The sequence below is a fragment of the Megalops cyprinoides genome, chromosome 13, assembly GCF_013368585.1.
Source record: "Megalops cyprinoides isolate fMegCyp1 chromosome 13, fMegCyp1.pri, whole genome shotgun sequence".
In the NCBI taxonomy this organism is placed as follows: Eukaryota; Metazoa; Chordata; class Actinopteri; order Elopiformes; family Megalopidae; genus Megalops; species Megalops cyprinoides.
In genome coordinates, this window is record NC_050595.1 from 26,861,986 (window position 1) to 26,886,345 (window position 24,360).

At 49.0% G+C, this 24,360-nt stretch overlaps 1 protein-coding gene across 13 annotated transcripts in view; it reads left to right on the forward strand.

The window, feature by feature from the left end:
• The first annotated feature begins 6,756 nt into the window (after positions 1 to 6,756).
• tjp1a (tight junction protein 1a) overlaps positions 6,757 to 24,360 on the forward strand; it is a 121,145-nt gene continuing 103,541 nt past the window's right edge. For all 13 annotated transcript variants that reach the window (XM_036544137.1, XM_036544141.1, XM_036544145.1 and 10 more), the window contains exons 1-2: positions 6,757 to 7,213; positions 16,634 to 16,772. In XM_036544137.1, coding sequence (XP_036400030.1) covers positions 7,047 to 7,213; positions 16,634 to 16,772 — 306 coding nt within the window. In that variant the 5' untranslated portion in view covers positions 6,757 to 7,046. The remainder of the gene's footprint in view (positions 7,214 to 16,633; positions 16,773 to 24,360) is intronic.

The window sequence follows — 24,360 nt, forward strand, 5'->3', positions numbered from 1 at the left end:
ACATGCACAACCACACACACACATGTGCACACAGACGCACACAAACAGAAAAACACATATATGCACATATCCACAGACACCCAACTGCACACACCCCTGTTCTCTGAGAGATACTGGCACCGCTGTGCTGTAAAATTGGACCATGCCCTAAAGAAATAGAGGAATGAATATGTAAATGAAGCTGAATCCTGCATGCAGATAACAGATAACCGGTGGTCTCCGCTGCACTGCAGCCTGAGGCGTTTGGTGGTTAGAGCCCTGCATTGTGGATTTTTTGAAACACAGAGGGGAACTGTTTAATTTTCAGAAGCTTTAAATCGGTCAGGAGTCAGTCTGGCAATCGGCCAGATTTTAGCAACGTTCCATTTGTTTCGTTGGTCTGAGATGTTCTGCGAGTCTCTGATGCTGGGCTCTGGTGTGTGTGTGTGTGTGTGTGTGTCCTGAGTATTTAATTACCTTGCTGGCTCTCTCTCAGAGGTGATGATCAAAGCCAGGTTTGGGTGCGCTGTGTTCCAATGATCCCTACCTAGCGGCATCAAGGTTCAAGGGAGAGGAGGCGCTGCCGCTCTGCTTGTGTGCCCAGCGTCTTTGTGCAAGCGATGCCAGGCTCATCACAGGCTGTCGCGCCGCTGGAGCCCGGCTCAGGGGGGGACACAGGGCTGCAGTGTGCGTGTGCGAGCTGGCTTTGAGCGAGTGCACCGCACTACCCTCCACTGACAGCGGTCGTAGGGAAAGAGGGATCGCAACCATGCTTAAAACCGTCAATCGCAGCACGGCGGGGGCGTCGAATTCCCCTGTCGAATCCCCCTGTCGATCCCACCTCCCCCCTCCACACCCCCCCCCCCACCACATCTTCGATTTTAAAAGGCGTCTGACTCAGAATTTTCCTCGGTCGCCCGCCCCCGGGCAGTGCTGCGTCCCGGCCTAATGGAAGCGCGTCGGTGTGACTCAGGTTACAGCGCTGCCCGTGGTCAATAACAGGCCCCGGCTATCCGGTTGCCTCCTCCCACTCTGAGTGACAGCCGCGGCGATCACGCTCACTCACGCGGACAGCTCAAGGCTCCTGCTGATATCCGCACCCCACGGTTCGGTGAAATAGGGCCTCTTCGCCTGCTTGTGACAGCCGCACACAGGGATGGAAGCACAGTGCTGTTCAAACCCTGTCTGTGAGAAGGAGGATGCTGCTGTTTGTAGTCTTTCTTCTTGCTGCTGTTTGTAGTCTTACTTCTTACAATGAAAAATATTGGATTCCTGTGCTCTGTCTCTGTTTTTGCAAAGAAAAAGCAGAGACAGATGTGGATGGTATTGAGAGATGATATCTGTCTATCTATCTATCAATCTATCTGCCTATCTAGCTATCTATTATCACACACAGACACACACAGACACACACACATATATGTAAAAAAGGTATGGGGAATTCTGCACATACAGGATGAGCAGAAGGGCCCTGTCGGAACTAATAATAAACATCTTTTCAGATGAGAGATTCTGGTACAGAAACACTACGCAAAACCAAGAAATCATGAAAGGCTTCTGCCCATTCCTTCATTCGCCATGTCAACACCTGCCCAGACCCACATGGCCCTGTTCTTCCTGAGCGGGTAAGGTTATGTAAGTCACCTACATCAATCTGTAATGAGGTGATATTTTCAACGTGGAACCTGCCGAGCTCAGCAGAGACTCGGTGGCGTTAGGACGTTACCTAAGGCCTGCCGAGACACCGCAGCGTCGCGAGAGATGCTCCCGCTCGTGTGGCCTTTTGTAGATCAGGAGAGGCTTTGAGTGCTCTTCAGAAAGGACGTGCAGGCTGGTAATGAGATCCTGCTGGTTAACTCAGCTGTGTTGGGGGTGTGTAACCTTTTTACAGCCTTTTACATCTGTTCCTCTGAAGAGCACACGGTCTTATTGTAATTTTTTTTCAGATGGTAGTGCTCATGAAGTGTGTGGTTTAGGACTCGAAAGGCCAAACACGTTTGTCTTGGAATTAGATAGTGGAACCAAAGAATATTAAATATTGAGCCTTCAAACAGCAGAAAGTCTTTACAGATATGAATGACCGAGCGCCAAAAAGATTCTTTAGGATGTTCAGGTTTAGCTTGTATGTCCCCAGAATGTCCCCAGCAAGTCAACAAGCACAGGAAGTGGCTTCACTGTGTGTGACCACGGCCTCTGTACAGCCATTACTGTTTTTCTCACTTTGAGGATTATCAGAACCTGTCATGGTCATGAAAAAAGAGATGAGGAACTAAAACCACAGAGGACGAGGGCCACTGCCCGGCTCCGCTCCGCCTCCCTGAGATCCCCGCCGCAAGCACTGCGACAGGACAGGACGGGGGGGTGCAGCGCTCTACCTCTAGCGGAGGGCTCCTTCTTAAATTCTCTCCCCCCCTCTCTCTGCGAGAGCCATAAATCACGGCGCCGCAGCCGCAGTCGCTCTCGGGGCTCCCCGTCCTGCCCTCGCCTTCCCAGCGTCCTCCGGGAACCGGGGAGAGAGTCCTCCCGGTGTTTCGGCTTTTTTCCCCCCACCCCGACTGTGAAAGAAAAAAAAGCCCGGGACTTCAGAGCCTGACCACAAGCAGCAGGGCCGGGGTGAGAGAGGGGGGGAGAGAGAGGGAGCTGGAGGACCGCAGCAAGCGGCCACTTCTCTCCTATTTGCATACATATTGCATTACCTTCCTGCACTTATGATATTTACACACTACACGTGCGTGTGCCCGTTCTCCATTCAGGCGGCACGTTTCCACTTGATTAAATCCCGCCGTTCAAAAAAAAAAAATAAAAGAGGAAAACAATATATATGCATATTATATACAGCGCGTGTCAGCAGCATGCTCTCCCGTGGGAAAGGAGCCTGAGGAGCCAGGCAGCTGATGAGCGTTGCCGTGGAGATGGAGGGGATGCCAATGAGGAGTCAAAGTGGTGCGGCGGAGGCCCGAGTTGTACCGTGGATGCTGCGTTCCCCCTCTGACGCAGTCTCACTGGCTCCACTCGCTGTACACATGTAGGTGCCAGTGATTTTTGTGTGCTGACAGCAAGCATGTTTCTACAGGTGCAGTCTACAGTAGTGTCTGTAGTGACGTGTATGTTTATGTGTACTGATCTGTGATCGTGCCTGTGTGGGCGTGTGTGTTTGTGTGTTTGTATGTGGGTGTACGCGTCTCTGTCTCTGTGAGCGTCTCTGTGAGTGTATCTGGTCGTCTGTCTGTGGCTGTCTGTGTGTCCCCTCTGACTCCAAGGCTACAGAATTAATCTTGCTGCAGCGGGTCATGTGATTGACCACGGCATGTGGCCAGTGGGTGGTGTGATTTATGGCGGGGGATAATCAACACATTTGGGTGGGTGCTGCTCCTGGGGGAAATCTCCATCTTAAACCAATCCAATATTAGTGAATTCATTATTCCCCACAGCAGCGGGAGCGTGACGAATGTTTGGGAGGTGTTTGTTTTGATCGATACTTGCCCTCTGCTCTGTGGCGGACGGCGGCGGCGGCGGCGGCGGCGGCTGCCGGCGTCTCTGCAGCTCCTCTGCCTCTGGTTCCTGCGAGGTGTGAGGATAATTTGGGAGCTGTAATGGGGGAGACCCGCTGTGCGGAGCGCGTGCCAGCGAGCTGTTCCCCCTGACCTTGGGCTCCTGTCCGTGAGCGTGGCTGCAGCCCAGGCCCTCCCTGCTGCTGTGCCCTCTCTCACCTGGCAGGGCGCAGCGCGGGGGCCGGGGCAGCTGCGCCGTTTGTCACGGGTCCTGACAGCCCGCCCCCTGCTCACCCGAAACACCTTCCCACAGCATTATGAGTGTGTGTGTGTGTGTGTGTGTGTGTGTGTGTGTGTGTGTGTGTGAACGCACTTATATGTGTGTGTATATATGCATACTGTATGTGTATGAGCGTGTGTGTGTGTGTGTGTGCGTGTGTGTGTGTGTGTGTGCACGTGCACACATCTGTGTTTGGGAAGGAGAGAAGGAGAGACACAAAAAAGCACAAAAGCCCTCAAAATGGATTTTTTTTTTTTTTTTGGTGACTTTTGACACCATAAAACCATTGCAGCGTTTGGGTTATTGCAGTTTCAGCTCCTCCACAGGATAATAATGAAGCAGAAACCATCTCTACATGCTTGCCCTGTGTCCACCAAAACTCACTTTAAATAAGAATCGTCTCAACAACATGCAGTTCTTTATTTATTTGGTTGTTGATCCTGTGGAATTAGTTCAGACATTAATTCAGAAAGATCTGTCACAGACATTCTGCTATGACCAGATACTCAGTTCCTGTATTCCTTCCTCCTCAGTACAGGAGGAATTAATGACTGTAGGTCTTCTGTTTCGACCACACCCATTCAAGATTGTTCATAATGAGGTACGTCACAGCACCTGCAGATTATGCAGTGGCAGAGAATTTTCAATGCGCTAATATTGTGAATATTTTCAAATTTGTTTGTGGTGTACAACTCTTTAGCGAATCTATATTTATGGCAAGAGAGAAGCTGAGGAGTAAGACTGACAGTGAGAAAAAGAACCAAAGAGAATGCAGCAAAGTCAAAAAAGTCAAGAGAGATTTTTTTACCCCATTGGGGTCTTATGCTTATTTTGTTGTGCCTTTCTTAAGTAACTTTTTCATTCAGTGGGCTCCTGAAAGGAACCTGTAGAAGATTGATTACTTTATCCTGTTGTACTGTCACTCCTGAAATATCATTCAGTGCATGCCTCAATATTCTCTATTTGCCTTAATATCATATTGTGAAAAAGGTTATTTCTAGCTTGTTTACTAGAGGGTAACCAATGCTATCGTTGCATTAAATGAAAAATGAAATTCGATTGCTAATGATCTGTTTATGATGGGCTTTGCAGAAAATCATTATGTTTTAAAAGCAGGGGAGCACGTGCATATGGTTATATTGGATAGCTCATGCCAGCCATTCCTGCAAAAATGCGTTTCAGTGATTTGATTCAAAATATATTGGTAAATCAAGCCCCTCCGATTGATCTGTTTGTGAGAGAATAAAAACTCAGCTCAGTAAGACAAATAGGTTTTGGATTTATTTGATTTGCCATGCTTGCAAGCAAATATCAGAGAACAAATTGTTTTTTTTGAATATAAATTTACCCAGATCTCCGCTATCAACCAATCCAATGTTGTTGTTGTTATTGAACACATGTCCTGTTAACACAGCTGCAAATGAATCACATGTATGAAAAGGAAGTTTAAACAATATGTTTACTATGTACATTTTTTTGGTGACATAGCATATTTTTTGCGTAAATAATGTACATGTTTGTCACTTCATTTTGAATTGATCAGATATCACAGGACATTACAGGATGTTATTAGTTGCTTGCTTCTGTCACCAGTTCTCTGGTGGTCCCCCAGCATCAGATCTGTGCTTGTTCTCTCAGCCTTGAATGCTTTTCTACAGCATCTTCTCTAAACTGACCAAGGCAACAAAAAACCTCCTTTGAAAACACAGCACCCCTCCCGCTAAAAGTAATGACAAAAGGCCCAATGCTTAGATGTAATTGGCTCACTAATCTCACAATCTGCTTTCAGGTGCCTAATCGCCAGTAATCTTTAACCAGTCTCTGGGCTTTTTCGTTAAGGAAGTCTGTCTGCCAGTTTCAGAAATGACCTGTTACCACTCTGGAGGGCATGTGCTTTAGCAAAATCATTCTGGTTCCTTTTTTCACGGGAATGTTTCATTTTCATGAATATCAACACAAACAATAGCACAGGTTTACTTAAACCATTAAATTTCCTTCAGCAGTGAGCTAACCGGAGATTCGCACAAGCTGCAGTGCTGTTACCCCCCCAAGCAGGTAACTTGCTCAAAGCATTTTCCGAATTATCCCAGCTCTTTAACTCGATTTTAGGGGGGCGGTGACACTGTGACTGGAGCTGCCCCTCAGGCACCTGTCATCCTGCACGATTACTTAAAAACCACTTTAAAATTAAACAAGGTTAGCAGGCACCCACTGATGAAGCACCAGCTTTCTAAGCATTTATGTGACTCTAAGGGCATATATTCTCCTGCATATGAAAGTAGAATGATAAATTTGCTATATAAATTGAAAATAAAATTGGATTGTTGCATCAGTGAGGAAGCATTATAAATTGACCCTGTTTCTGTGGCTCTTTATTATGTATGTCTTATTTCTTAAAAAGCTGTGAGTGGAGTCAAGGCAGGCAGCTGTGTTAGCAAATTGATAGTAGTGTTATTGGAAGAAATTCACGCAAGTCTCGCTGTCCTAAACGTAGTTCTGATCTCTCTTTTACTTCATCTCTTGTCCCTTTTTCTCTCTCTTTCTCTCTCTTCCTCTACCCTCCCTCTCTCTCTCTCTGTCTCTTTTTCTCTCACACGGGTAACTCTGCTGCTCCTGTTCCCATGAGACCAGGTCAGGCAGCGTGTGCTCATGAATTAACCTTCGTTCCTTTATCCTCCTTCCACCACTTCCTTCCATGAAGATATATAAACAAACGTTATATATGTGTGTAATACTTGTCATACATCTGTGTGGTAGTTTATAGTTTATGACTGCTGTATTTCAGTACTTGTGGAAATATTTACAGGGAAGAACCCAAAAGGGAAGAGATACAACAGCCCCCCCCCCCACCCCCCCAACCCCACCCCTCCCGATTTATTCATTAGTCCTATTCCCCCATCCTCCCACTTTCTCTCTCTCCCTCTCTCCCTCTCTCTCTCCACCTCTCTCCACCTCTCTCTCTCTCTCCCTCTCTCCACACTCTCACACTCTCTCTCTCCTCTCCTACCTCACACACGGACGTTCGGGCGCTGCAGCGTTTCTCTGAGAGTTTTTTTTTTTTTGTTAAAAAACAAAAAAGTGCCGCGAGAGGAGCAAAACAATGTTCCGATCCTGACTGAAATTGAACGGATTAGCAGTCTATTCTGAGCGCTAATGAGATTAGAGAGTCATCGCAGACATGGGTCGCAGTGGCATGGTACCTTTTGTTGAGCTCCTTGGGGAGTGTTTTTCCTGTCAGTTCTTCAGCGCTGGAAATGGCGTTCTGATGCTGAGCAAGGAAGACGCAGCCGTGGCGGATGCCAGGGAATAGAAATTACATGATTACCTATGCTGGTCTGTGGTGTGGATTCGTAGTAGCGGTGGACAAAATGAAATACCAGAAGTACATTACTGTTATGCAGATGGCTATGGGAGTGACCGCCTCAAACAAAGACAATTGCCTGCCTCCGAAGAGACGGATGTGGTGAGTATGGATCTCGGGGAGGGCGAGACCGTGCTGCGGAGGAGAGAAGAGGGGAAGGCGGGGAGTGTGGGATGCACAGGGCAGTCGCATCAGAGAGAGAGAGAGAGAGAGGGAGAGAGAGAGAGAGGATGAGAGAGGGAGAGGGGGAGAGAGGGGGGAAACGCACAGCCATTGTGCCCCCACTCCGCCTGCAGAATTAGCTTGTTAGCCTTTTTTTTCAGTCAAGGAGAACAGGGGGCTCTCTGTCTCTCTTCCCCCCTCTCTCTTTCTCTCTGCCCGGCACGTCTTTTGTGGGGGGGAGCCGGGGGGGACAAGCCGGCTTTCCGCGTCCGCAGTCTGCGATCGGTTCGGCTGATCCGGTGGTCTCTGCGTGCTCGGCGTGTTTGCGTGCCTGAGCGTGTGTGTGTGTGTGTGTGTGTGTGTGTGTGTGCGTGTGTGCATGTGGGTACAGCACAGAGCCGGCGCAGACACTTCGCTCCAAAGGAACGCTGTCATACATTTAATGCTTTGATTTAGCCTGTGTGATGAATTTTATAAATGAGACATTGGCTGAAATGGCCAGAGTGTCTATATACACATATCCTAATACAACACACAGCAAAGATGAGTAAGGTGAGTGTTAATGTCACAAGGGTCTCTGGATAGTTTTTTATGGTGGTTTTTGTATGTTTATAGGTCTACATTTTTTGTTTGAAGAAAACCCTATCCTTTAATCATTAATTAAATGCTCCTTTTTTAATCCCCTTGTTTATGGATTTGCTTATCTATATAATCCCTCATTGAATACGCTTATGAATGCGCACACATACACATACACGTGGAATCGTGCTTGCTTTTGCTGTCAGTAAAATCCATTCCCTTTGTATTTCAGGAAGGAAAATTGGATACGAGTAGAGCACGAAAATTGTCCCTGCGTTGTTTGTGTTTGTTGCTGTTTTGTTCAGTGTGAGAGACAGCAGGTGTTGGACTGCACACTCGTAGCTCTCACAAGGCTGGGTGAAGGTGTTCGGCAGGGAACCTTTTCATCCCACTGCATTTATCCGCCTGCCTGTCCATCCATCTGTACACTGCAAAACAAGATGCAAGATTTTGCAACTCATTTCCTGTTGGTTCAGCTCAATGCACATGTTGGAGGCAGGAACTGTTTGCATTTAAGTGATGAATGATAAATTTGACTGCATGTTTCTGTGTTCCTATTAACCATGAAAATACCAAAAAAGCACATGTCAGCGAATTCTTCCTGTTTGTATATCATGCTTAATTCACCCACATATTCTATAGATTTGCAATCTATCTGTTTATGCTTATGCCTATTCTCCATATGGATGCAGATAATTTCTCACTACATTATTGAAGTGTAGGTCTTCATTGTAAATATTTAAATGTCATGAAAAATGTCAGAGATATTTATAAGCAAGAGACTTTGACTTGAACCCCGACCTGGGACATAACACAGTCAGTATTATCCTTCTGACATGCAGTTCACTACTTCCTTTCAGCAATGTAAATATTAGTTTATTCAACAAGCAGTATCATAGGGAATAATAGAAAAAGGTAGTGGTAGAAAAAGGTTCTCAGAGAGTCTAATAAGGATAACAGCACTGCAATCTTGTTAAACGTCAGAGGAAATAAGAAAATCAATGAGCAATCAATGGTTGGGACAGGGTAGTGTTTCTGCCTCTGTCAAATGCACATGCGCACCTTTAATGATTTTGCTCCTCGTAAATAATGTTCCAGTAACATCTGTGAGGTCATCTCCCCAAACTGCGTCGTGCTGTTAGCGTGCCTTTGGTGACATTCCTTGACCTGCTGGCTGCAGGCAGAATTGAGATTGGATAGTTTCTGGATTTTTCTTGACTGAAAAGCATTGAACAAGATGGAGGAGCAGCCACAATGTAAACCTGGCATTATCAGATGATCTCTGGGTCCTTTCAGATGGCCCCAGGGTCCTTAGTCAGATTTTACAAAAGGGATCACACAATAGCAGAATAAATATGTGAATCACACAGAATAATGATATGGATCCCACAGAATAATGATATGAATCACACTGAACATCTGTATGAATCACAGAATAACTATAAGAATCACGTCGAATAAAAACGAATCACAATATGAATCACACAGAATGACAATCGGAATCACACGGAATGACAACACGAATCGCACAGAACACGACAATGAATCACACAGAATCACGTATTAACAAAAAGAACAGCCCAGGGGCTCGATGACAGTGGGGAAGGGGATGGCCATAAAATCGTTTGCGTTACTGTCCGTGGATTCATTAACTCTCTCCCAAGGGCCATCCACAGCCTCTTGTTTGTTTGTTTATCTTTTGTTTAGCGTGCGCCAGGCAGTAATGGAGCCACTGTGAGAGGTGTATTGTCTGTTGTAACCGTCCTGAAAGGAGTGTCCAGATGTCTGTTTCCAGTGCAGCGTGCTCGCCTATTGTTGCGTTTAATGACGCGTGAACTCTCCCCCTTAAAAGCACAGAATGAGGCTCATTGGCACTGAAATGGCAACTGAGCGCTCGCCTCGCATCTGAGGGGGGCCAGGCCATCCACGTGCTGTGTAGGAAAGAAAAATGGCCGCCCGTTGGAGTCTGTGCCTTGATGTGTTTACCTTCTATCTCATCCAATCCTCCACCCGTTGCTGAAGTGCACCATCATTGTTTCCTAGGTGTTCTGTTGCCTGAGGAGAAGAGCTGAATTTTCTGGTTTATCGTGTCTGTTACATTTTGTTTGCGTATCTTTTCAGATGTGCCGGTATATTTTTATTTTTTTTTCCCGTCCATTAAAAAGCCACATGTTTTGAGTCCTCCCGCTCGGTTTTAATCTCCTCTCAGTTGGTTTATGGCACTAAACGTAGCAGATTACACAGGGTTTACTCGTTCCTGCTCCCCCGCCCCCCCAGCCTACGCCTCTCGCCTCAGGAGGCGTTGGCAGCAGGGCGCACTTCAGGTCACCAGGGGGGCTTTTCCGTCCCAGCCCTGGGTTCAGCCATGACCAGAGGACCAGGATGAAGAAGAACAAGGGGAGGAGCCAACAGAGAGACCGCCCCCTTTTCCCACTGCCCGCCTCAACACAGTAATGAGGGGGTAAGAGGCTAATAATGTGATCAAAACTGAAAAAATGGATTGGTGATGAAGGCGTGTGGCAGAGGCACAGACTGGAATGGAGCAGGATTAGGGGAAAAACAGCATTCACTGGATCTGGAGCTGTGGGAGTGTTGTTTATCTGTTTATTGACCTCTCTCACAGGTGCTCTGCACCGAGCTCTGAGGCCCAAGACCTGCTTTTCAGCATCAGTGGTTGAACAACTCCCCTTGGTGTGCAACACATATCTCACCAAAACTGGTCTCTTTCTCTCACTTTCTCTCTTTTTCTCTCTTGCTCCCTCCTTGTTCCCTCCCTCTGTCTGGGGAAAAAGAGATCTTAACACATTAGCTCCATCACCAAACATCACAGCACCTGACAGAAACGGCAAAGAGAATTCTGGAAGCACGTAGAGAATGTATCAGCGTGAATAAGGCGCCTACATTTCAACGACTTAAGCTGCCTCCTATCAAAAAAGCCCCTCCCTGCAGGGAGGACGATGACAACGCAGGATGACTTTATCTCCTGTCAGAGAAACAAACTCCCGAGCTGTCGAAAAGCGTCACCGTCGGGGAGCGGTGACTCAAACGCTCAGAGCCCCGCAGAATGACTCACGTTTGTCATGGAGACCTGCGGGAGGTGGACCAGATGGAACCAGTCAGAGCGTCAGGGAGGCAGGGGGGAAATGTTAAAGGTCACAGAGGACTGTTCGCTGGAAAATCAAGGGTAGTGATTACCTTTTGGTGACCGGTTCGGGGTACTCATGCGATCAGGGCTTCAGATTCATTTTGTTCCCTGGAAGAAAGTCACGATGCGCACTGACCCCAGGGGGAGTGATTAGTTAGATAAAGATGTACCAAGCTCTTGCAGAGCCAGTGGCCTTTATATGGCTGGGCCAGACACTTTGTCTGGGTTTTACTCTCTCCCAGGACAGGCGGGTCAGACTTTTAAACAGAAGAGGCTTTATTTCTCATTGAGCTGCTTCTGGCTGCTGACTCCCTGTCTCCAGTACATTTGTTTGGTTTGTTCAAAAGCACATGGCTTGCTTATTTAAGTTTTTTTCCAGATGAACAGAAAAAAAAATATGGAAGTAGATTTCAGAAATGAATTCACACTCAGTTGCAGCACCTGCAGTAGCCCTGCAGATCAAGGTGAAGACTGTGTGTGTGTGTGTGTGTGTGTGAGAGCGGGAGAGAGTGTGTGTGTGTGTGTGTGTGTGTGTGTGTGTCTGTGTGTCTGTGTGTGAGAGCGGGAGAGAGTGTGTGTGTGTGTGTGTGTGTGTGTGTGTGTGTGAGAGCGGGAGAGAGTGTGTGTGTGTGTGTGTCTGTGTGTCTGTGTGTCTGTGTGTGAGAGCGGGAGAGAGTGTGTGTGTGTGTGTGTGTGTGTGTGTGTGTGTGTGTGAGAGCGGGAGAGAGTGTGTGTGTGTGTGTGTGTGTGTGTGTCTGTGTGTGAGAGCGGGAGAGAGTGTGTGTGTGTGTGTGTGTGTGTGTGTGTGAGTGTGTGTGTCTGTGTGTGTGTATGTGTGTGTGTGTGAAAGACTGCATGCGTGTGTGAGTGTGTGTGCTCTCACTCCTCCCAGATGCTGAGCAGCTGTTCCTCTCCTTGCAGTTACAGAATCAGGCAATCCATGCTCACTGTGAGAGATTAGCATTAACCGGGGTTAGTAAACTTTGCCGGCCCGTCCCTGTGGCCGGTCCCGGTGTAGCTGCTGCTCCTGCGTCTCTCTGCTGCAGCATTTTTTTCCCCCGGTCTCTGACAGGGATCATCTTCCCCTGCGCTCGCGAGCAGACCTGATCTGGACTGACGCGGCCATTTTCAGAGGAATCGCATGCGGTCGTTTGCGCTTTGCGTCGGCGCGCCGCCGCTCGGGGGGCCGCGTGTCGCGCCGGCCTCAGCGCCGCACTGTCATGTTTGATACGTGTCTGCGCGCCTAATCTGTCTATCCATCTGTCGAATCCGTCTAGCCCACCTAATCACCGCGTCTTTGCCACCCCCGCACGCCGTGGCCGAATGGCCGCGCTCACGGTCACCTCGTGTCAGAGGGCTTACGAGCATGCTGGGAGCAGAGGCATCTGAACCGGCCGCCACCTCGTGAGTGTCGCACGCTGCTTTCATTTTAACACTCTGTTCTGTTCTGGTTCAGCCTCGGACTGGTCTAAATGGCTGCTGCGTGACTCGGTTCGCTGTTGGGGGATGAAACCAGACGGCAGAGCGGTGTGTAATGGCACGACTCGCCGTATTGTAGCCGAACAGGGCAGGACACACTTCAGAGCTGCATATGACACGCGGCCTGCCTGCGGATGCGTGGATGGACATTGGGTGCCTCAGACTGAGCCGGTACGGAGACTCCCTGGCGCCAGGGCAACAAACAGGACACTGGTGCTTCGAACCCCCGTTTCCTGGGCCCACGGCAGGCCCCGCCTGATCGCTCGCTCCGCGCTGCCCGCTCGTTTGCTGGCCGCCACAGCGTGTGGATGAGCGTCACCTGAGACCGGTGGAGTCGGCCGCAAGATTGCACGCAGACTTGCTGATCTGGCAGTGCCCTTGTTGCTTTCGGCTAATTGCACCTGATCATTCCGCAAAGTGCACAGCGGGACCGCGTGAAGGACTAACAGGGCAGAGCCGTCCGGCGGTGCTTACTGAACACTTACTGAGGACCCGCTCAGACCGCTGCCCCAGTCTCCCAGCTGTATTAACGCTGGGCACCTGCTTGCCCTACTATTAGGCTCCCCACTACATAAAATTACTGCTCTCCTGGCAACAAAACAGCAGGCAAACCTGTTTTGTTTGTTTTACGCAGGGAACTTAAGCTTGCTTGGCTCAGATGTGTTGCACTTTCTATCCTTGCTCTGTAACTGTAATCTAGGTGTTACTGTAGAGTCATTCTCGCTGTTTTTATTTACATTCAATTACATGTTTGTTTACATTCAATATGGCCATGAGATGGTTCTCAGCAGGAACAGAAAGCAAATGACAATACCAGTAGTGACAAAACAGAGGTGTGAAATATAATGCCAAATGTTCACCATACACACAGCACATGGTAGACTCTGGCAGTGTGTGTGTGATGTGTGTGTGCGTGCGTGTGTGTGTGTGTGTGTGTGTGTGTGTGTGTATGTGTGTGAAAGGTTGTTGTGGTTGAGTATGTGTTGGTGAAATTGATAAGACAAATTTTCCTTTATGCTTGCATCAGAAAATTGTATCCATCCATATATGACCCTCCATAGATATGCTATCTGTTTGCAGAGAACCATCTCTTGAAGTCCACATTAGGAACTGGGAACAGTCCAATCACAATCATCACACTGTTGGAGACACTGGGGCCCTTCTTATTGTACCCACTTAAATAAAGCATGAAGTGTAGAAAGTCAGCGTTGCGTGTACGCTGCTTGTTGTTTTGATCTGACTCGACGTGGCGCTGCAGTACATTAGCGGGAGCAGCGCGGCATAGTACATTCTGTATCAGCGTTCTGCGCCTCTGCGCTGCCGGTAGCCGTACGGGGCGACCCCCCCGCGCGGCTGGCTCGTTATCCCCATCCTTGTTTGCGTGACGGAGAACGGCGAGGCGGTGTGCTGTGACGTCCGATCGCCGGACGCGAGTCGCAGGGAGACCCTCGGGCGTCAGGGTGCGTCTCTTGCTTTCTTCTTGTTTGTTCTCTCATCATCTCCACAGGTGCACAGATACGGTGCCTGTGCGCTCGTGCGTGCGCGTGACATGCGTCGGTTGTATCGTCCCTGAGCACATCCAGTTATCGGAGTATCCTGTGTGACTGAATCCTCAGTCTGGGAGCAGGCTGTCCTGGTCAGTGTTCAGTGCGGTTGGCTGCAACGCTGGGACTTGCGGTCATGGTTCAGCAGGACCTCTGAACAGTGAGTGCTCCCTGTGCCTTTTGTCACTGGGAAAGCTGGCTTGTGCTGCGGTCTGTAGCCTGTACCTGCCTGCCAGACAAAGCCAGTTAATAATGCAAAGCTTTGCAGTTTCCAATCTTACTGTTTCCGTATGACCCATAAATACCCGTATTCATCGGTGGCTTTTCAGTTGTTTGGAACATTATGTTCTTAAATCCAAATGTTCTGTGAAATCCATGAGATCTGTGTGCTGCGGGTTTGTCTTTTTTTTTTTACTGTCATTAAGTCACCCAGGGTTTTTCAGCAGCACAAGGAAATAAAACCCAGGGGACACGCTTGGTTGGACGTTCCTAGCGTTTATAAATCTACCCTGTCAGGAACATCTATTTGGCGTGTGCTTGGTGCATCCAACTGAAAACTTTCCCCTGGGTTTATTCTTTGCGTCTATCGAATTTTTCCCAAAGAACTTGATTGAAGAAACGATTTCAAAGTCTGGTTCAGTATGAAATTTAGAAAGAATTGGTGGTGAAATGCTGAAATCACCCTGGGTACCCTCTGAGACTGAAGCGAGATAAGCACCATGTCCAGTTTCAAAAGCTCAATCTGGATAACCTGACTAGACCACAGGGGCTGTTTCAGGTAGCCTCCTCCCCATACTGAATACTGAAGGAGAACGTCTATTTTTTAGCAACTCCTCATGCAGGATTCATGAAGCCAACCTGGAGAGGCGGATGTCTGTCACTGCTGTTGATGCTCAGTTTTTTAATCTTTTTTTTTTTTTTTTTTTTTTTTTAAAGGAAATGGAGTTTGTTTCTGTGCTCAGCTTCCATGTAGTCGTGTCATAGAGGATACACATTAGCGTTAACCCTCCATCTGTCTCCCTAATAAGCCTATATTCAAACAGGGCAATCGTCTTGCACTGCAGGAGTTTGCCTTTGGATGATTAAAGATAGCTCGGTTTGCATTCAGAATAGCATTTGCATATGCAGTGTGGTGCATTGCATGAGCTGCCACTGCGGTCTCATCCAGTTTTACCCAGTGTGCCTCTCTAAAATGCTGCTGCGCGCTACAGCAAAAGATATACGTTTGAATTGAAATTTAAATGCTATACTGTGTGCCTTAAAATGTCACTATGGAGCCTTTCTAATCTGCCACTTAATATGTAAAGCGAATCCCCTCTTTTCACGGCTCAGAGCTGCTATAGGAGCCCTTCCAGACTGAATGCACCAGGGAGCAGGTCCTGACCTAGAATGGCTTGCGCTAAGGTCACCAGGGGGGAAAAAAAAAAGCGGGTTCTGAAACGACAGGGACGCCAGCCGTGAATATGTGATCCAAGGCAGAACATTTTGTTTTTCCTTTTCACCACCTGTGGAAGCGGTGCCAGGGAATAATCTGTACAGCACGTGCTGCGTCTGTGATCGGCATATCAAACCACGGACGAAACAGCCCGTGGAGCGCTGCTCTTTCATCTGCTCTTTAGAGACACACCGCAAGCCAGGAGCGGCTTCCTATCAAGCTCACAGCGTCCCTCTCTGTGTCACCATCCCGTCTGCATTTGCTCTGCTATCCGCGCGTGTGTTTCTCCTGTTCCTGCGCCCTGTAAAAAAAAGCTGAAGTTCCTTTTGAGAGGAAGCGCTCAGGCTTGGAGGAGAGCATCGAGTTTTGCTCCATTCCGCATTGATTACAGAAGCCGCCCGTGTCCGATGACTTAAACTAACAAATAAAGTATGAACGCTTGGCTTTGTTTTTACCCCTCCTGAGTTTGCTTACGCTTGCTGTGTGGCCATATAGAGAGCCACTTATGTATCTGTTGAATCATCTCTCAGAAGGCCCAGATCCGATGCACGACATTAACTGCCCATAAATGCAAAGGAGATATATATTGATGCAAGTGCGAGTCAAACCTGGAAGTTGAAAGCGCGCACAGTTTGCCAGACTTTACTTCAATAAGTAATCAAGACTTTGCGGATAGGGGACGGGGGACAGTCAGCACTATTGTATTGCAGTAATGTCGCTGAAGCGTTTTAAAAGGGGAGGGGCAAAGAAAAGCTCACAGCAGGACATCCCAAAACCGCCCCTCTTCCTTGGATGATCCAGGACAAGAGAGGGTCGGGACACAGGACACTGGGAGCAAGGGGCCGAGTGAGTAATGCAATAAAGACGGATGCTCTGGACCTCGTCCGCCCTGAGGCGGGTCAGTGACATTAAACCCAATTATGCACACTTGCTTTGAATGCCACTCACTCCAAGAGGGACGAGTGCCCTTTATGGGGAAAAGAGGCCGGAGTTTGTGACCTTCTCTCTCTCTCTATCTGTTTTATTTACTGTCTCATGTACGTTTGGGAGCCGCCCGCGAGCGCTGTTCTCTGACGTCCTGCTGGGAGGGACGCGGGGTCGTTACGTGCGGCCGTGGTGATTAAGTCTTCCTTTCTCTCCCCCCCTGCCCCTCCTGTCCCCGTGACCCCTGCCCGCAGGGTGACCCCCAGCTCCGATGCCTCCACGGCTGCGGCCTCGTCGGTGAGCGTGAGCCAGGGCAAGCCGTCGCTGCGTCGGATCAAGGGCCGGATTCACAGGAGCAAGAGCCTGGACAGCATCGACCTGCTCGACTCCAACGTGAGTGCAGACCTCACTGCCCAAAACCATGACATACTGTATGTGTTTGTGCGTGTGTGTGTTTGGGTGTGTGCATATGTGTGGACATATATTTTTGCATGCTCACGTGTATATATGCATACTCTATACGCAATTTTTTGATCAATCAGCCTCGGGCCCATGGCAAACATGTGGACTGGTGTGTTTGTGCCCTGTGTTTTTCATCTGTGGGTGTTGCACTTGGCTATCCCTGATTCTCTGATTTCCCAGCATGCTCTGGGAACACTCTGAGAATGTACGGATTCAGTTGGCTCAGACTTTTAGGGACTGGGTGGGGTTATTGTTGCTCACCGCGTGCCGTTCAGGTGACTCCTCAGACAATCACAGCAATATTCACCAATGCTCCCACTATTGACATGCAGCTTTAACAGTGTTAGATCCGGGAAGGACAGGTTGTGAAGAAGGCCAGTCCTCTTCATTATTTACTTCTTTTTTTGTCAGACACTATTTCGGGCCGGAGAGCTGGATAGTGTTTGAGACGGGTGACGGATGGGAAAGGACAGGCAGTACCGCTGCGGCTGGGCTGCAGGCCCTCGGCCCTCCGCTTTGGCAAATGAGGGAAGACAGATCCCAGGGCTGCGGGTCCCGTCGTCCCCGTCACTCTGCCCCTCGGTCGGGGACGGCTCCCGGGCCGCGATGCGGTGACACGGCAGATGTGAACCAGGGTTTCCGTCTTTGCGCGAGGACTCGAGCGGCCAGAGGACCCGGAGCGAACGGGCGAACGATCTATACGCTCTCCCTGGCGCGTCTTCATTCGCGAGCCGCCATCACGGTCATCGTAACGGAAGGAGTGAAGTGAGAGTAGGCACGCATCATCAGGGTATAAACCGACAGGAGTGAAACGGCATCCACCACGTCACCTAAACTTCCAGCTTCCCGTACCACATGTCCCACACTGACCAGTCTATTTTTGTGAGAAAAAAAATGGAGAGGAATAATCTGACAATTTAAATCTGTAAGCGGCTTGAATCCAAGCCTAAAAACCATGATAACCCTGAGAACTGCACTGGGCCCAAAGCAGCTTGGTTTTGCTCTGGCCATTTCCGATATGAATGGGGGACATCTGGAGGGTTGGGGGGGGGGCAGAGGGGGCGGTTTATTAGAGTGGAAAAAGACGAGTTTATGAGATAAAGGCACGCCAGCTTGTCACTGATACGCAGCACATTTGTGCACGTGGCATTTCCGTGCGAGCAGAGGCCTTCGTCAGCACCCGGCTGACCCCTGCTCCTCTAAAACAGCGTGTGTTTCGACTCTGACGCGGATGTAACGGCCTCCCGGTGTGCGCCTGTCCTCCGTACCTGCTAACGCCGCCCCCCCCCCCCCCCCCCCCCCCCCATTCGGAGCCTCGTCCCTGACACGGGCTGATTACTCCCCCCTCCGGCCCGCAGCCGGGGCCAAATGGAGATTTACAGCTCCTCGCGCTCGCAGTTCCCGCTCTCTCGCCGCCGTAATCGGAGGGCCGCGCGTCTGGACCGGTGCTCATTACCGCCGCCGGGAGCGTCACGTCTGCTGGCACGCAGGGGCGGCGGGGTGAGGGGTGGGGAGTACCCGCTTATCGCCGAATTGAGAAAAGCGACACGTTCGCAGAGTGCAGGCGCTAATCTATTATTGACGCCCTGCAGCTGAATGCTGTAGCGATGGGACTGGGCGACATGGCTGACGCGCGGTGCTGGAACGCGGAGGGGGCCCGGGAGCGCCGGCCCGGCCCGGTCCAGGGAGAGCCATTAACCGCTGCCTCGTTATAAATCAGCCCTAACGATGAGGGGACGCAGGGCTGAGCGCCCACAGAGACCTGCCACGCGGTCACAACGCAGAGACAAAAGCCCTCTCCGTTTCACAGAGCTTTTTAACTGATGTCTTCCTCTCCAGGACAGAGTTTGCATTCATGTATGTTGTTAAATACACATGCTAATGCTAAATGATAATACGAATCAGAAACGCTCAGTATTTAAGGCAGATGTTGAAAGAGGCTAGAGAAGTCCCGAGAACAGATGGCCCAAGAAGTGTACGGAACAGGTGCCTAAGTCTGTCATACCCCCTCAGGATGGAAAAGGAGCAACAGAAGATAAATAGATAATTAAAAACAGCAGAAACGGCTGGCCTGCGTCTGAGCCGTGCTGCATCTCCTTGAGAGTGCATTAGGAATGCGTGCCCGCCCCCCCCGCCCCCCTGAGCGGGCTGAGGGGCGCGGAGAGCGCCGCAGAGAAGTTGCTGACGGGTGCAAATCTCGGCCCGTCTGTGGGAGCGCCGCGCTTCGCTTCACGGTGAGTGATGAGGCCGCGGGACCGGCGAGGAGCTCCTCTGATAGGCGACCAATCAAACCCCGCGCTGCAGCACACAGCCGATCCTACCTGTGGTAGCATGCAGGCGCAGTGAATTCAATGGCAAACAGCAGAGAAGGTGTGCATTTGTGTTTAAGACACAGCAAATGGATGCAGTCAATTCATTCAAATTTGAACTTAATATATATGGATTTATGGATCTATAAGCATGTCATCACTAATAGATGACATATTGTTTTTCTACTGAAGTGTACAGTAGATATCCAATGACTTTGAATAATTATTCAAATAATAATTATATGTTTTTATATTTTATTATTATATTGAATAATTATAATTATTTAAATAATAATTAATATTATTATTTGAATAATTATTAATTTGTTTTTAAAGACAGCTCATGATAAAACAATAACAGGAACAGCTTTCCCCAGTGTCTCTATTGTATTTCCTAAAGCCAGCCTGTGATTGTTATCTTTTCAGTTAAGACTAATAGGACTATTTTTAACAAGACTGCTCTTATTGACTTGAGTGTTTTTTTGCTGTATGGTTCCAACACAGTGGAAGGGCTTTATCCACAGGAAGTCCCCTGTATTTGGAGAACCAGGAGACCCAGCGCGTAGCCTACCTGAAAAAGCCAGGTTAGATCTGTCTCAGACACAGTTAGTGTTACGACTTATCTTCTCTCAAAGCATCCAAGGCAGAGAAAAGAGTTTAAATGCTTAGCTTAAAAGAAATATCTCAGTTTCTCGGGAGTCAGGGGAAGAGTTTGGCCCGGGGCCTACCCTGGCTATCTTCGGTGCTAGCAGGCAGCGCTCCCGTTTGCAGAGAGATTTAATAAACCTTCAGTGTCAGGAAGAAGCAGGCAGGCAGGCAGCTTAACAGCATCAGCAGAGAGGGACCACAGCGCATGCAGAACGTGTGAGTACAGAGAGGTGGGGAGTGAGGAGAGAGAGAGAGAGAGAGAGAAAGGGGGAGGGGGGGTAAATGCTGCTCTCTTTCCCTGTGCCCTGTATTTCAGTTTAAATGTGAGGAGTGAGAAATAGAGGGAAGAGGTGAGAAGGGGAGAGAGAGAGAGAGTGAGAAAAGGAGAGAGAGATGGAATGAAATAAGTCTCCGTCTTTGCGTGTGCACTGTGTTTGACTGTACATTTGAGAAGAGAGAAAGAGAGAGGGAAAGATAGAGTGGGTCAAGCACCTCTGCCTTTCCCTGTGCCCTGTGTTTGAATTTAAATGTGAGAAGAGCGTGTGTGTGTGTGTGTGTGTGTATGTTTGTGTGCGTGTGTGTGTGTGTGTGTGTGTGTGTGTGTGTGTGTGTGAGAGAGAGAGAGAGAGAGAGTGTGAGGAGGGAGAGAGGGAGAGATCCGCATCATCACAGACATCAGGCTTGAGAGCAGAGGCCTTCTGCCGGTCAGGCCCGCATTAACCCTCCTGAGAATTACACACATCTTTTTTCTCCTGCTCCATCTTTCCCTCACTCTGCTCCCCCCTCCATCTCTTCACGTCAATCTCTTTTTTCCATCTCTCTCTCTCCTCCTCCTCCTAATTCATCTCCCCTCTGTGCTCTCTCTCTCTCTCTCTCTCTTCCTCTCTCCCTCTCTCCCTCTCTCCCTCTCTCTCTTCCTCTCTCCCTCTCCCTCTCTCTGCTTCTGCACTAAGGACGAACACAATGTCATGGCATGGAACAGCATGAACCAGTATTCATTTCACTTCACCGAATTACGAGTCATTGTCACTGCACATCATTTTGTGATTTCAACTGTGATGCTTTGAGGGGGAAAAAAATAAACACGTGACATTCGCCCGAAGTGGCGACAGCACGGCGGAATTTTGGAAGACGTTCCCTCTGGTGTCCGTGGGGAGACCCTGCGCTTTAATTGTACTTAAGTAGAATCAAAACCAAAAGCATTGATTTGGAAAATGATCTGTCTTTTTAATGCAGTATTTTTCTTGCCGTCTCAGCTGTTCTGGTAAATGTGGAGAAAGAAAAAGTTTGGCACAGAGGCCAGAGAGAGAGAGAGAGAGAGAGAGAGAGGTAGGGCTGGTGCCGGAGTGAGGTGGGAGTGCCTCTCACCTGGGAATGCTGTTTCCTTATTATTAATTATTCAAGGTAAACCGGCTCTCTCATTCGTCTTCTGATGCAAAACAGCTGCCAATTTTCTGTTGGACGACTGAAGAAAGCCTATCGATTATTTAGAACAATGGTAGGGAGAGAGACGGATTGGAGTGAAACTTCGCTGATTGCTCTTTATGGGCTCGGAGGATCGCGTGCCTCCCGGGCCGAAGGATGACCTTGTGGGCAGCCGCCATCGACACCGCGCTGCGAAGCCTCCCATCTGTGACTCGGCTCTATAGATCGTCCTCTCTCCATACCCCACTCCGATCCATTTCCCAAAGTACGGCTTCCGGGAGAAACACCCCTCTAACACACACACTCACACACACACACACACACACACACACATACACACGCGTGCCTCTGCATAAGACCAGCGTAAGCACTTCTGTTGTGGGGAGCACTGCAGCTGCACTGGTGGGCGGCGGGGCTGCAGCTGATTGGAAGATGCCGCGTGTCCTGTGGCTTCCCTGCGTGAGGGGGGGGTGTGGGGCACGAGGGGTGCTGCGTGTGGGCCTGGCGGACGGTGTGGAGGGCGACCTGCAGAGGCGAGGAGGGGGTGGGGGCTGGATCTGTGGGTAGCAAAAACAGCACAGCGCTGGCTGCATTTCATTTTACCTGCATATATCTAAACAGGAGCGAAACACAGGAACTCACAGTGAATTGCAGTAAAGCAACACAGAATCTATAATGGAATCATGCTGCTGGCGGGTGGTATAGTCACACAGATGCAGCAAAGCCTATCTGAATTTGAATTTAATCATGCAATTCCTTTCAGTAATGTAGCCTATATAGTGTCATATTCTATCTACATGCTGTCCAATTGTGGCTGACTTCAGGCAGGTATTACCAGCAATGAATTCTCATTTTCTCCTGAACTTCTGAACCTGACTGTAGTTCTTTTGTGCTGTCCTACATTCAGTGCTGTGCGATTGCACCCCAGAAATTCTCAATGAGCTTTAAAGCAAGTGTATTGTGCCGGAAGGGAAACTGAATGGGAGATCGAGTTATGAAATCACATTCCCATTTCTTTCATCAATATTACAGCTTGAGTTGAGATTTGAGTGGTGGAGTTTCTTTGTTGTAAAATGTGAACAGTGTTATATAAGCATTACAGATCATCTTCAGCTCCCTCATTTTCTCAATAGAAAACAGAAGCTTAAAAAGGCTTTTTGGGGACATTATCAATTTTTAGAACCAAATATCACTTTAATTCCCTGTTTAAGCCGTTCACCTAGGCGATCGTGTGTTTTTCTTTTTGAGCGTGTTTATGTTTGTGCGTGTGCGTGCGTGAGCGTGCGAGTGTTTGTGTGTATGTGTGTTTGTGTAAGTATCTTACAGGTGTAAACTTCCAATTCAGTCAATTCCATAAGCTGATTACGGCTGAACAATCGGCCTAATTAACGTGATGTGTTTACTCTGGGCGATGGAGTGGAGCCCGCCCTGGGGCTGGTCTAGGGCTGGTAATCCCGGTCCCCTCCCCCCCCAAAACGGAGCAGAACGAGTGGCTGCAGCCTCTCCAATAGAAGAGCACTGGAGCGCAGGAGAGTCGCTTTAATTACCCTAATGTTGGTCCGCTGAGGTCAGGCCTTTTTTTTTTTGCAGACGGGTTACACAAGGATTAAAGAACGTGGCCAGGTTAATGAATGTAGCGTAAATGCTCCAGGAAGCCCGTCACTGGCTCTCAGGGGCCCTTTTGAGCTTCTTGTTAGTGTGTGTTTGGCCAGATGCGCGGATCCCCAGCGGATTGCGCTGCGCGGAGCCTGTTCGCGCAGCTGGGGATTTGGGGCGGAGCGGTCCGAGCGATCCGCCGTGCTCAGGGGAGCAGCACCTGCGCTCCTTCACCCCTCGCACCTGGTGCTTGACCCCCCGACCTCCACGCTGCGCTCCGGTGACGTTTCGCAGCAGATGCTGCCACCGAGAGGAGGACATAACTTCCCTGCCTCATCGTGCCTATTCCGTTAGTTTTTCTGATTACGTTTGAGTTCATTAACTTTTAACGGACGAAAGTCAGAGACATGTACCTTGCTCTGCTAGCTCTAGGGCTCAGGGCACACAGAGTGCGTGGCAGCACTGGAGAACAGACGAATAGAGGGGCCTGCTCATTGCAGGAGCAACCGCTGGCAGCCTTTCACATTAACCACAGGAGCGCATAACTGCCACGCTCAGCCTGTGGGCCTCAGCATCATTATATGAATGACTCTGAGTGATGCCCCACGAGTGAGGCATTGTGCCAGTGCAGTCCTCCCCTGCGCGTCTGTCTGCAGCCTCACACTGGATGGCACTGGTGACCACGCTCCACCCCCCCTCTTAACTGTTGGCACACACGCATAGCATATGTAGATCTCGGCCATCCCACCACTGACCAGCAGGCCACATATAGTCTGTACACACAGGCTGGTCAGTACAATACGTTACAGTACATTTACATTACATTATGTTGTGTAGCAGATGCTCTTATATTATTTATTTGTTATATTTTTTATTTGTTACTCATTTATTCAGCTGGATATTTGGGGACTGAACGAACAATCTTTGGGTTACGAGCCCCGCTTCTTACCACTACCCCACACCACTGATCACCCATTTAGTGTTGTTATGACTGCCGTTGGCTATTAGTATTTTTCTTTCTTATGATTGCAGAAGGTTTCAGAGTCAGGCTACTCTCACCAGTGTAGGGGGTAGCTGTATGCCACAGTGAAAACACTGCTTACTCTCTGTTGTGGATTCCAGTGGTGATGTGGACAGTGCTGTATTACTGTGATGCTGCTCTATTACCGCGATGCTACTTTGCTGGTAACATTCTGGCATCATCTCTGGATGGCATTCATCACTGTCAGTCCTGTGTACAGCAGCTGCAGTAAGCGCCCAACTCAGCCAGCTGGAAATACTGTAGGTGCAACATTTTTTGCTCAGAAGTATGGCAGCTACACCACACTGCAGGAGGCTGGTTTCCTATGTGCTGCTACATTGATAGTATTTTACAGTCTATACTCTCTCTAATATAGCTTACCTATAGATTTTTACAGTGACCTTGATTAAGGTGAAGATAATCTATTACAGTGGGTCTCTCAAGAGAATCATCTGTACACATTACATGCAACCCTGAAAGGATGTGAAAATGCACAGCCTGAAGATGTTTTTGTTCCTTT